We start from the raw sequence: 14279 nt of genomic DNA on the forward strand, positions 1-14279 counted from the left end.
TTATTTTAGTTCTCAGTCTGTTTTGAGTACTATCAGCTCCAGAATTTTTGCCTTCACTTCAGCAGAAATGTTTCAGATTAGTCAAATTGTGGACACATGACCTTCTTGACATTGATTCCCTCACATTTTGGGGCAAAAAACAATGGTCAATCGGCCATAAGGCTAGACGAGAAGTTTCGAGCGAATCGGTGAAGGATTGTCGGAAATACGAACTGACTTGCTGGTTGATGGCTCCGCCGGACGTTTTGATTGGCTGTAGCAGGCAAACGGATTGGACAATGAAAATGCCACTAAGTAACTTTTGTGCGGCTCAGTCTAAAGATAGTCTGTGCCGATTTTCATGAGAATCGGACAAAATTTGCGACCCACACCTTTTTTTGACAAAATCCAATATGGCGGACAAATTCTTGCAATTGCGTGAAAAGTTTTGCCAGATCCTGAAAGGGGACATTCCACAGTATCAGCAAACATGAAAATTTACTCTGAATTCCTAACACATCAAGAGAAAAGAGCAAAAACGGAATTTGTTAATGACAGCGCTCCCTAATGACTGAATGATCAAATTTTTATCGCGCATTTCGGAGGGAGTCCCGAAGAGTCTAACCAAGTTTGGTCTTCGGAAGTCAAAGTGTTGCAGAGATAAGAGCAAACTTCCTTTTTAGCGGCGCAGCCACCAACAACGATTGGCTTACACAAAAAGTTGGCATGAACTATGAATGGGGCACCCCACAATACCTGTGGATGTCACAAAGTAATTTCAAATATAAACCCACCAAGAGTTATGAGCAAAAACCATGTTTTTCTAATTACAGCGCCCCCTAGTGGCCAAACGACACCAAATTCATCATGTCCACTTGGGACAGGGCCAGGACCCATACTGCCAAATGTGATGTCAATATGTCTCACCGTTGCCGAGATATGAGCTCACATCGAAAATGGCGCCTTCGCCGCCATATTTGATTGGCTGTGGCGGGCGTACAAATGTGACACCAAGAACGGCAATAAGTAACTTTTGTGCAGCTTGGTCTAAAGATAGTCTGTGCTGATTTTCATGAGAATCGGACAAAATTTGGGACCAGATCATTACATGTCTTGATGTCTCTGATTGCATCCAAGGCAGCTGAATTTACATTTGTGTCTCTCTTCAGGCTACAGGAGCTGACTGTGTGCCCAGAGGACAATGTGGATGTCCATGACATAGAACTGATGCAGTACATCAATGTGGACTGCTCCAAGCTGAAGAGGCTGCTACAAGGTTCAATTCTAATGCTCTTAAAGTTTTATGTCAAAAGCTGTAACATGTTACGTATAACAGAAGAAACTGACAGGGCTGGATAGAAATGGGGTTGTTCATAGTTCTCCATATAAAGAAATCCTGATCTATAAATGATGAAATGTAGATAAACTTGAACTAATGTTTGTCATTTATATGTTAATTGTGATGTGTTTTCAGAAATGTCGTTTGCTGTTTTTCAGAAACTGTACTAAAGTTCCGAGCTCTAAAGAAGCCTGCCCAACTAGCAGTCATCAGCAGTTTAGAGAAGGTACTTGTTCTCACAGTCTTTGTTGTTTGTTCTGTTTTGCCTGCGCTTTCCCAAACTAATACTTGATATTTTAAGAGCTATTGTTTGAGTTTTCTGTAGTCATGTACTCTTGCAATATTTTTTTTGCCCAATAACGATGAATAACTGATATATTAATCTGCTTTTACATTACAGGCATTTTGGAACTGGGTAGAGAATTATCCAGATGAGTTCACAATGCTGTACCAGCGTCCACAGGCAGATATGGCGGGTATGAATCAATTAAAATATTCAGTGTCTAATTTGATTTGTTTGTTTGACAAAGAATCAGCTGATCTTTAAATATCACTTTCTTTTCACTTTTGATTTAATCACATTCATGTTTCCAAATAGTTTTAGATTTCTCCACACTACAGTTGTACAAAGTTAGCTAGGTAGCTTGATTTAACCCAAATTTATCCAGATGTCAAGTCAAGTGTCAAGTGTTAAAAAGCGCTTGAATGTTTTGGAACGGCCAAGTCAAAGCCCTGACCTTAATCCAGTAGAAATGGTGTGGAAGCACGCAGTTCATGTGAGGGGTCAAGGGGGTCACGCCAGATACTGAAAACAATGGTTCAGTTACTTTTGCACCTCACAGATTATGTAGAAATTATTAATTGAATAATAATTAAATAAAATACAAAAGCATATAATTTTGCGTGATTGGATTAATTTAGTCTACCGCCAGGACTTTTTTGCAATTCATATGCGATAAAGTCCACATTGTTCTAACTGATACAGCATTACTCAATTACTTACTCCACTTATAGATGATTTCACTGTCAAAGAAAGTAACTGGGGGGTACAAACGAGCATTTTTGTGCTTACTGTAAATTTTGACAAATGATTCAAAACTCAGTCGAACACATTACATTTTCCAGCAGCATATAGCTAAAGCAACCGAAGACCTTCTGGGGGTTGAAGCAGTGAAATGTTGTCTTCTGACTGAGTCAGTCATCTGATTTCTCTCTGACTTTCATATGCTGCAGACTAATAAGCGGTTTAGACGCAGGCCATATGCAGACCCTTGCCTGGACCCTAACACCGTAATTGACATGCACCTTCCCAGAAATGTAAATATGCGTCACAGAGTGCCAGAGGTGTGATTGCCAATTGGCACTATTTGTGTGACTTGACTTAGGCCAGGTTTTGGTGAAAGTTTCAGTCCCCATTGATGAAAGTGAAGCACGAAGTGAAAAAAGAAGTTAACCCGACTGGCAAAAAACAGTCACAGTCAACAGACACAGGGCTGAGTGTGAGGAGTCACAGATAACTCTATCGCTGTCTTTATATGCTGATATAAACTAGTTTCATTAACAAATTAAAAATTAATTTTGAATAAAACATAGTCTACTGATGCAGAGAAGGAACTGTTCAAATTCTTTGTAACGGCAGCAAAATCCAATATCACGTGTATATTTCTTTTTTTGAAGTTATTCTGGTATTTAACATAACTATGCTAATGATGTTTTGGAATTTCCACTCGATAGGTTATTGAAATAGGTTATCGTCCTGTGTTTATCAAATTTGTGTATCCTTGTGTGTTGTTGTTTATACAGAAGCAGCCGAGAAGTTGTTTGACCATGTAGACAGCTTTGCAGAAAGTGCCAAGAGGAAGGCAGCTGTATGGCCACTGCAGATAATACTCCTCATCCTCTGTCCAGAGATTACACACACAATCTCTAAAGACACAGTAGAAGACAGCAAGGCCAACAAGGTGGGAGGACAAAACACGCACACTTTATACTATGTAAAAGAGGACACATTTATCATATAATTATTTAACAAAAGCGCCACACATATCTGTGTTCTGTACTAACACATTTAAACCCTGTGTGTGTTCTGTGACTGCATTCATAAATAAAAATTTCCAAGACAGTCATTAGTTACTCCTACACATCTTATGAACCTGTATCTTGTGTGTTTAATTAATGAATTCAACTTCAGCTTGTCCCAAATTACATGGATTGTTGGTGTGTCTTATTAATGTGCACAAGACATAAGTGCATGCATACACCTGTCTGTTGAGACCAAATAAGCACTGAAGCTTTGTGAGTACCTTTATTGTTTGAGGCATAACATCACAACCCTAAAACCAACACAACAATTTGAACTCTAACTTGTTGTCACCCTGTTGTTGTTTCCAGAAACTGTTTTTGGACAGTTTGCGTAAAGCTTTATCGGGACAAGGTGGCAGCAAGCAGCTGATGGAGAGTGCTGCCATCGCCTGTGTGAAGCTTTGTAAAGCTTCAACCTACATCAATTGGGAAGATCACTCCACCATTTTCCTATTGGTCCAGTCCATCGTAATGGATCTTAAGGTCTGAGCGGTTATTTTCGGTGTCTTAGCATCAAGAGTAGTAGAACCCTATTTCATTTACAGTATTTAGATATTGACATCGATGGCCATATGGACCTAAAAATGGTTAATGTTCAAAAATGGGCAATATTGGTGTCAAAAGATTCTATGAAGTCTCCTTAGCAAGTATTGAGTACATGCTTTTCTTGTGATTTTGGAGATTGTTTGCTAAAAGTATGATACTGTAACACAAATTTTCTTAAGCCCATGCAATATGTAGTGCAGAACCAGCTCTTCATATTCTATGCAAATTGACTAAATAGTGGCTCAGGGATGAATTGAAATGTCAATTAAAAAATGTCAATTTGATTCATTTCATTATTCGGGATTTACCAATAGAAATAATATTGTCAAATATAATAGGTTAATAATAGGTTTATAATAGGTTGCGGGTGGCATAGTGGGTCTATGGTTAGCACTGATGCCTCCCAGCAAAGAAGTCCAGGTTTGAGTCTGGCTTGGGCCTTTCTGTGTAGAGTTTGCATGTTCCCCCTGAGTGAGTATGAGTGTGAATGGTTGTTTGATCTCTGTGTCAGCCCTGTGATAGACTGACGACCTGTCCAGGGTGTACTCCACCTCTTCTCCGATGACCCTAGTAAGCAGCAGCAGCAGCAGCAGTAGTAGTAGAAGATCAAATGAACATAATAGGTCTTTAAAGGGCTCTTACAAAGAAATAACTTACAACAACCGTAAAGGCTACCAGAAGAAATACAAATACACTTTATGAAAACAGCGCTGAAACAAGGGTAACTGAACTTGTTGGGTTTCTTGAAGATTTCTTTGCCACTTATCCAAGTAGCTCCTTTAGTTCTAAATGAGTAGTGGGGAGATTTAATTGGCAACATCTGTGGCTGGTGCCCGTCTGAAATTCACATGATTTTGGTAACTACTCTTTGAGATGTCTTTGAGAAACAACAAATCCAGTTGCCTTTTTTTCAACTCTTTTATTTATTTGATAGACCTAGATGACAGAGAACCTTCACAGACATTTTCAGATGTAATCAGATATTTTGTGGTTCTATATAGAGATTAGATTCATCTTTTTTAATCTACTCATTCATGTCATACCATTTGTTTTTGTCAGATAAAATTGCAGTTATGCAAAAAAAAAAAGACTGTCAATAATGCTTGCATACATATTGATTGACTTTATTTACCTTATTATAATGTGTATCCTTAAAATGCCCTACAATTGGTCTTAATGACCAATGACCAATGACCAATGGCCACAATGTGTGGATCTCCAAGGATGTGATTATTGGGGGTCCAAGCAGCGAAGCATTTGCGCACGTAACTTTTGAACCATACGCCCGAAATTTACAAACAAGGTATCCTTGTGATCCTTGGATGATGCTGAGTTCAGCGGAACCTATGATGTCATGATACGTCATGATAGATTTTCTGCCATCTTGGATTTTGTCAAAAACCTTTAAAAAGATTCACTGGTCCCAAATTTTATCCGATTCGCATGAAAATCAGCACAGACTATCTATAGACCAAGCCGCACAAAAGTTACTTATTTCCGTTCTCCATTTCGCATGTGTATGCCCACCACAGCCAATCAAAAGTGACGGCGAAGGCACCGATTTCGATGTGAGCTCATATCTCAGCAACGGTGAGACATATTGACATCACATTTGGTATTATGGGTCCTGACACGGTCCCAAGTGGACAAGATGAATTTGGTGTCGTTTAGCCTCTGGGGGGTGCTGTAATTAGAAAAACATGGTTTTTGCTCATATCTCTTGATGGGTTTATATTTGAAATGACTTTGTGACATCCACATCTACTGTGGGGTGCCCCATTGATAGTTCATGCCAACTTTTCGTGTTAGCCAATCGTTGTTGGCGGCGGTGGCGCCAAAGAGGAAGTTTGCTCTTATCTCGGTGACACTGAGTTCCGAAGACCAAACTTGGTCAGACTCTTCGGGGCTCCCTCCAAAATGCGCAATAAAAATTTGGTATCATTCGGCCTCTTGGAGGCGCTGTAGTTAACAAATTGCTTTTTTGACGTGTTAGGATATCAGAGTGAATTTTCATGTTTGCTTAAACTGCGGAATATCCCCTTTCAGGATCTGGCAAAACGTTTCACGCAATTGCAAAAATTTGGCCGTCATATTTGATTTTGTCAAAAACCTTTAAAGGATCCATTGGTCCCAAATTTTGTCCGATTCTTACAAAAAGCGGCACAGACTATCTTTAGACTGAGCCACACAAAAGTTACTTAATGGCATTTTCATTGTCCAATCGCTTTGCCTGCTACAGCCAATCAAAATTCCCGGCGGAGCCGCCAACCAGCAAGTCAGCTCGTATTTCCGCCAGTCCTTGGCCCATTCACTCAAAACTTCTCGTCTAGAATTATGGCCCATGGCCGATGTGCTTGGACCTCCTCATTGCTGCATGAAGCCATATTTAGTATTTGTTATTTGTAATTTTCAATTCAATATTTAGGCTTCACAATATTCTCTAAAAATTAACAAATTAAGGATATGCGTTAGTAGAAGATGAGATGAACAAATTAACAATCTGTCATATTTGCAGTGCCTGCTTTTAAATGTCCACCATGTACACACCTTAACTTGGAGACGTCCTCATTAACTACTTTGCAAATTGTATATGGGGAATATGACTTTGCCTGGGAAAAAAATCAGTCAAAATATTTTCCCCATTAAATTAATTAATAAATACTTTTTTTTAGGTTTCAGATTGCACCCAGTCCAAACTTTATTTCCCCAGAAATGTGAGACCTGACGTGTGATGCTTTCTGTCACATTAGACTCTGCTGTTCAACCCAGCCAAGCCCTTCTGGAGGGGGACCGGCAGTCAGAATGCTGACATGGAGCTCATGATAGACTGCTTTGTCTCCTGTTTCCGCATCAATCCTCACAATAACCAGCATTTTAAGGTGGTTTGAAAATAAGTGATATACATTTGCTGTTTATACTAACCCCATTTTGGAGGAGGTGCACAACATCAATAGCTCTGACTAATTCTTGTGTTTGGGCTGTGCTTTCTAGATCTGTTTGGCCTCCACCTCCCCATCCACCTTTCACTTTGTATTGGTCAACTCGCTGCACAGAATAATCACCAATGTAAGTCCTTAACACATTTATGATGTTGTTTGTTTGATTCAGTTTGTTTGATTTGCCATTTATTATCCTGTGTTGTCTGTTTTCAGTCACATCTGGACTGGTGGCCTAAGATTGATGCAGTCTACTGCTACTCTGGAGAACTACGCTTCATGTTTGCAGACACCCTTAACCGGGTGATCCAAGGAGCGGGCACCCACGCCCCGCTACGCATGACACCGGTGAGAGAACAGATAGATACTATATTGCACAATACATTAACTGTCCCTCATTTATCTCAGTAGTAACTACATTAAACCGCTGTTTCTGAAAGTAATATTGTGTTTTATTGGCCACACGTTGGTATTGAATTTCTTGCAATTTTGCTACTGTGTTACAAGTCTAGTTGGGTTTATAAATTCAAATTTGAACGTACTATATAAATATTGCATGTCCACAACTGTTAGCACAACCTTATTTTGGGTTTTACTGACTCACTTTATCTCTTTAATGACGCACTCTGTGTGGTTCTGTCATTATCATAATCACTAAAATCTCTCAATCTGTCCTTCCATAAACCCATTGGACAATGTTCTTGGTTTCCTGACCAATTGGTGGGCTGGTGAGATTGTGATCAGTTACAATTAGCAATGAGAATAAAATCTTTCCGCATGAAAAATAGATCACAACTTTCTTGTGTGTTAAAATTGGGCTTGATGCTGGGTATAGATAGATATGGATGCTAAAACATCAAGAATTGTCTACTTCACACCTTAAGAATGCCCTCAACCACAAGTAAGCTAATATGCACAAAAGACCATTTGTATTTTGTGCTTTTGTGACACAGAGGGAACCCATTCTGCAATCATTCATCATTCGTCAATCATTCACCTAGTAGTTTAATTGATTATATTTGTGCTAGAGATAAATATGAAATATAAAATACTTTGAAGGATTATCAATATCATGATAAGTGGCAGGTCATTGTAAATTGGAATATCAGCACTAGTAGTACATACTGATTCCCCTGCAGTGTTTTATTTCGGTGTGTCCTCATTGCGTCAGTAAAGTTCCTGGTATATGCATCCAGTTCACATGTTTCATGAATCCCACAAGTTATTTTCTTCTTACTGCTTTTAGGCCCTTTAAGAAGAAATATAAGAGGGAAAAAAAGAAAGCTACAACAAAAGGCTGTTTCTTGTCTCAACTGAGTCTATATGTTCTACTTGGGAGGGTTCCACAAGTGTGTTTGGACCCCTTAATCAGATCTGAAATATTCTTTGCTACTCCACATATGGTTTATTTTTTCTAAATCAAGGTGTTTTGTAACCCTCATTTTGCTTGGACTATTATTTTGAATTTTGAATCAACAATAAATGCATGTTTGGTGATTAAGTTGCATCCTGGGAAATCAGCACTGTGTTTGTAAGATTGAGTGAAAGTAAATGTTTTAATAGCTTTTAGACCAGAGATTTCATAAGGAATATGAATTATTAGGCTGTATTATTGATTATTTTTTCAGGCCTTATTGTCAACTCATGCTGAAATTTGAATCCAAGTTCATTCAGTCAATAATTAATTTCTTTTATTTGTGAAAATTATTCTCTGAACCCTGTAATGCACCTTGAAAAAGGGGAACTAAGCCTTGTCCTGTCCATTGTCATCTTCCCTGCGACAGAGTCTGACTTTTATAGGGAAGAAGACCACCAGCCTTAAATTCAAAGAGAAAGCCACAGACCTGGACACTCGAAGCTACAAGTGCCTCCTTCTTGCTCTGGTCAAACTCATTCATGCGGACCCCAAACTCATGTTGCACGTAAGTCCTATCAACATACTTGATGTAATAGTTCAGTGACTAGAAAATTATTTTTCAGTGTTTTTATGTTTTTTAGGAATTCTTTGTAACTGAAATGACAAAGCTTTTTTTGAACATGAATATATCACAGTTTCATTGTAAGTGCTTTTTATGTCCTTGTCTCATTTAGAATCCAGTGAAGCAATCTCCAGAGATGCAGAGTAGCACAGCAGAGCTCATCACTGGTCTTGTTCAGCTAGTGCCTCTAACCAACACCACCCAGCTCTCACAAGAAGCCATGGAGGTCAGACATTGAACCCACTGCTTTGTTGAATGTAGACTACTCTTTAGTCTTGTAGATGATTTGTTTTTTCATCATCATTTTTTTATCACGTTAAAGAAATATTTTTCATTACATTGTGAACATTAAGAAAACTATTAGGCTTTTCAAACATCATTGTAGAACTCCAGACACCGAGTAGTGCAAGTTACTTTAAACATAGACGTGTGTGTGTGTGTGTGTGTGTGTGTGTGTGTGTGTGTGTGTGTGTGTGTGTGTGTGTGTGTGTGTGTGTATATACACACCGACCACTTTATTGGGTACACCTTGCTGGTAAAAATTTGAAAAAGTTTTTCAACAATGTGTTGGAAACATTCCTCAGAGATTTTGGTCCATATTGACATGATAGCATCAAACAGTTGCTGCAGATTTGTCGGCTGCACATCTATGATAAGAATTTCCTATTCCACCACATCCCAAAGGTGCTCTACTGGATTGAGATCTGGTGACTGTGGAGGCCATTGGAGTTCAGTGAACTCATTGTTATGTTCAAGAAACCATTTTGAAATGATATGAGCTTTGTGACATGATGCGTTATCTGCTGTAAGTAGCTGTCAGAAGATGGGTACACTGTGGTCATAAAGGGATGGACATGGTCAGCAACAATACTCAGGTAGGCTGTGGCATTTAAACCATGCTCAGTTTGTACTAAGGGGCCCAAAGTATACCCCCCACACCATTACACCACAACCACCAGCCTGAAATGTTGATACAAGGCAGGATGGATCCATGCTTTCATGTTGTTTATGCCAAATTCTGACCCTGCCATCATAATGTGGCAGCTGAAATTGAGACTCGTCAGGCAAGGGTTTTCCAAACTTCTATTGTCCAATTTTGGTGAGCTAGTGCAAACTGTATCTCGTTTCCTGTTATTAGCTGACAGGAGTGGCCCCCTGTGTGGTCTTCTGCTGCTGTAGCCCATCTTCTTCAAGAACAGACATGTTGTGTGTTCAGAGATGGTATTCTGCATTTCTTGGTTGTAACCAGTGGTTATTTGAGTCACTTTTGATTTTCTATCATCTCCAACCAGTCTGTCCATTCTCCTCTGACCTCTCACATCAACAAGACATTTTGGTACACACAACTGCCGCTCACTAGATATTTTCTCTTTTTCGGATCATTCTCTGTAAACCCTAGAGATGGTTGTGTTTGAAAATCCCAGTAGATCAGCAGTTTCTGAAATACTCAGATCAGCATGTCTGGCACCAACAACCATACCACGTTCAAAGTCACTTAAATCCCCTTTTTTCCCCATTCTGATACTCGGTTTGAACTTGTTGTCTTGATCACCTCTACATGCCTAAATGCATTGAATTGCGGCCATAGGATTGACTGATTTGTTTTAACAAGCAATTAAACAGGTGTACCTAATAAAGTGGAAAGCGAGTGTGTGTATATATATATATATATATATATATAGGCTGATTTTTGAAAATTAAAACTAATTGTTTAATTAAAACTCCTACTGGTTCTTCCTTTCCCTCCTTTCCTCCTGTCTTGTTGGTTTACAGGCTCTGTTAGTTCTGCACCAGCCAGAGACCATAGAGCTGTGGAATCCTGATGCCCCCATCGAGACATTCTGGGACATTAGGTAATCAACAGTCTTATCATTTTTCAATGACGATCTTGAGGCTCGGCTTCCTGAATTAAATTCACAGTTAGACACTTGGAACGCTAGCAGTCTGTTTTGACTGGTTTGCATGCCAGCATCTACATTAGCACGTCTCTGTGTTTAGTCTTTATAGCTTTAGTTTGGATATCAGCCTGCACTACATCATTAGAGGTTTGGGTGCTGGAGCTGAAAGGCTCTTTTAGAGTACCCTGGAACCTATACACCGTAATTTATACAAATGTTTGTAATTCCCAACCTCCGCAGGCGACCTTTGCTTGATGTTTTCCATGTGCATTGATCCAAACAATCAATTCAGAATTTGCAGAGATGGAGAAGCAGACGGAAATACTAAGCGCAAATATGCAACACCCAAGAGGACCAATCACAGCTGTTGCACTCTGCGCAGCTATGGTGCATATTTTAATTTCTGGGGAGATGTACGTCAGTTATGGCGCTAGCATCTGCGCAGGGTCTGCATAGGGGTCTGAGCTGTCACGGTAGCTTCTGCGTCAGTTTAACACAGAAGTCTAAACCCCATGTCACTGGGCCAGGCTTAGGATACACCCTGGAAAGATTGTTTGTCTATGATGGAGTCAACACATGATTAAAAAAAAAAAAAAAATGAATGATGAAAATAATGATGAACATTTTGTGAAGGGTTAAAGCATACTTGGGTATAAACACCGCTGGTCCAAATTCTTCATTAAAACCTACAGAAAATTTAGTACTGCATCTGATCTGGAAACATTGTGGGTGGCAAGATATAAAAGTGGAGGTGGTTTACTTAATTGTGTCAAAATATGAACTTGATATTACATATAGTACTGTGTAAAAGTTTTAGGCAGGTTTGAAGAATGCTCTAAACTAAGAATGCTTTGTTAATAGTGTTAATAGTTTATTTTCATCAGTTAGCAAAATGTAGTGAATGAACAGAAGAGAAATCTAACTCAAATCAATATTTGGTGTGACCACCCTTTGCCTTCAAGACAGCATCAGTTCTTCACCTGCAGACAGTTTTTGAAGGAACTTGGCTGTTAGGTTGTTCCAAACATCTTGGAGAACTAACCACAGATCTTCTGTGGATGTAGGCTTCCTACGGACAACTTCCCCCTTCTCAACATCACCAAGACAAAAGAACTCATAATTGACTCCTGCAGAACCAAGGCTACACACGACCTCACACTCATCAATGGCCAGCCAGTACAAATAGTGGGCAGTTTCAGATATCTCAGCATCAACCTGGACAATAACCTGAACTTTAACCAGCACACCACCGAAATCCACAGACGCTGCCAGCAGAGACTCTACAGTCTACACCATGCACACACTCAGGTCCCTCTCTGTCAAGTCCCGCCTTCTACTCCTTCTGTACTGTAGCATTATTGAACCCGTCATCATGTACTGTGCCATCTGTTACTTCACCATGCTCCCCATCACCAATAGAAACAGGCTACTTAAAATCATCCAGGCATGCTCAAAAATAATCAGCTTCACCACTTCACAACCTACCACATTTAGTTAACACTGCCATATCCCGAAAAGCACTGACAATAGCACATGATCTCTACCACCCCCCCAACCCATGTTTCACACTCCGGTATTAGATGCAGACAAATAACTTGCAAAAGAACACGGTTTGCCAAGAGCTTCTGCCCCACAGCCATATCTGTCCTGAACAACCTCAGCAGGAGGTAGAGGGTTATTCACCATCATATCTTTGCAGCTGTTTGTGATATCTGTGATATTGTGATTTGTTCTGGGTGTTACATGTTATATGTGTTGATATGTGATTTTTTGTTGGGTGTTATACGCAGTGATGGGAATAACGGCGTTAAAATAAACGGCGTTACTTTTTTCAGTAACGGGGTAATCTAACTAATTACTGTTTCCATTTTTATAACGCCGTTTCCGTTACTGAAAATTAAATGGGGCACGTTACTTGGTTCTCAGCCAAGGGAACCGCAAATAATTTTTTTCTTCTTTTTTTTTTTTTTTTGGCAAGGAGAAGAGGGAGGGGCGAAACAACAGCATAGGTGATGATGATTAGCTTAGGTGGAGTAGGCTTTCACTATAAGCCAATCACAGACAGTGTTCAGTTTGTACACAAATAAGCGGCAGCAATGCCAGATGTGGAGGAAAAGTTGCAAGTCGTCACTGGTTGGACCAGGTTGACCCAGGTTTTTCTCTCTGACTCATATCTGCCTGTTACATTCTGACGCGATGGCCTGACAGACTGTATCATTATAGAAGCTTCAGCTCAAAAACAAGTTTTGATCTTCTCCCATAAAGACTGATCTCTGAAGGGCAAATTGTTGTTCCTTTTCTTTCCAAACAAATCAAATGTGTTGTTACACGATTGTTAATGGGGGTTTGAGCGGTCCAATCTTCAGGTCATCAACAAACTGCAACTTTCTGCAATGTACATGATGACGTATGAGGGAGGAAAAAGCAGGCACGCAGCTCTCACAGCGGGAGGTCCGACCTGGGACTTTTGCCAATGTGATTATATGCGGTAGACTATATGTCTGCCAGTTCTGGTCTGAGGTGCAATATATATTAAAAGTTCTGTGTAAGTACGTGACTATACAGTTCTACTCTATGCACTTGACTTGTGTAACCTGCTAAGAAAAAAATACAAATTATTAAACATATTATAAACTTTAAAAAAAGGAAGAGTAACTTAATAGTTACTTTCCCTGGTAACTAGTTACTTTTATAGTGGAGTAATTCAGTTACTAACTCAGTTACTTTTTGGGAGTAACTAGTAACTATAACTAATTACTTTTTAAAGTAACATGCCCAACACTGGTTATACGTCATATGTGCTGAAGGTTTTTATGTGCTTAATGTTATTTTCGTATCTGTGGCATGTGTGCAAACTGTAAAGCAGACTCCCCCCCCCCCCGGGGACAATAAAGTATGAATCTGAATCTGACTGTTGGTTTTCATAAACAGAACAGGCTGAATTGAGCAGCTGATGATACATGAATGTGTGATGGTTTGTTGTTGATGTGAGTGATCCTCTTGATAAGAACAGTCATGCAATACAAGACAATATTTCGGTTGTTGTATTATGTCTTCTCAGAGTTTTTGTGGTAAAAACATTCAATTTACAGTCATACAACCTGCTTTAACACTGTAATTACCTTGTTAATGTGAAACTTAGATGGCCTTCTTCCCTTTTAAATACTTCTTTTTTCTTTCAGTTCACAAGTTCTCTTCCTAATTTGCCGCAAACTAATTGGCCAGCAAATAGTTAACGGGACCGAAGTTCTGAAATGGCTGAGGGAGATCCTAATTTGCAGGAACAAGTTTCTGCTCAAAACCAAGGTACAGTCTCAATTCTTAACAATAGCAGAAAGTCTTTGACAGAAGTAATGATTAACAAATCACAATATGGCATCAAATGATGCAGATGTCCTCCAATAGGCCACTCTGAGCAGTGTAGTGCTTATGACTTTTGGCTTAAACTCTCAAGAAGAAAGAAGATTTTGTGTGACTGTTAGAGAAGCAGTTTCTAAGTTGTATATTTGTACTGAATCAT

General features: G+C 39.4%; 1 protein-coding gene across 4 annotated transcripts in view; it reads left to right on the forward strand.

The window, feature by feature from the left end:
• nf1a (neurofibromin 1a) overlaps nucleotides 1–14279 on the forward strand; it is a 115901-nt gene that overhangs the window by 11252 nt on the left and 90370 nt on the right. For all 4 annotated transcript variants that reach the window (XM_047594169.1, XM_047594171.1, XM_047594172.1 and 1 more), the window contains exons 5-16: nucleotides 1149–1255; nucleotides 1477–1544; nucleotides 1719–1794; nucleotides 3122–3279; nucleotides 3710–3883; nucleotides 6697–6825; nucleotides 6938–7012; nucleotides 7099–7230; nucleotides 8667–8804; nucleotides 8974–9087; nucleotides 10635–10714; nucleotides 13942–14065. In XM_047594169.1, coding sequence (XP_047450125.1) covers nucleotides 1149–1255; nucleotides 1477–1544; nucleotides 1719–1794; nucleotides 3122–3279; nucleotides 3710–3883; nucleotides 6697–6825; nucleotides 6938–7012; nucleotides 7099–7230; nucleotides 8667–8804; nucleotides 8974–9087; nucleotides 10635–10714; nucleotides 13942–14065 — 1375 coding nt within the window. The remainder of the gene's footprint in view (nucleotides 1–1148; nucleotides 1256–1476; nucleotides 1545–1718; nucleotides 1795–3121; nucleotides 3280–3709; nucleotides 3884–6696; nucleotides 6826–6937; nucleotides 7013–7098; nucleotides 7231–8666; nucleotides 8805–8973; nucleotides 9088–10634; nucleotides 10715–13941; nucleotides 14066–14279) is intronic.

The sequence above is a fragment of the Mugil cephalus genome, chromosome 9, assembly GCF_022458985.1.
Source record: "Mugil cephalus isolate CIBA_MC_2020 chromosome 9, CIBA_Mcephalus_1.1, whole genome shotgun sequence".
In the NCBI taxonomy this organism is placed as follows: Eukaryota; Metazoa; Chordata; class Actinopteri; order Mugiliformes; family Mugilidae; genus Mugil; species Mugil cephalus.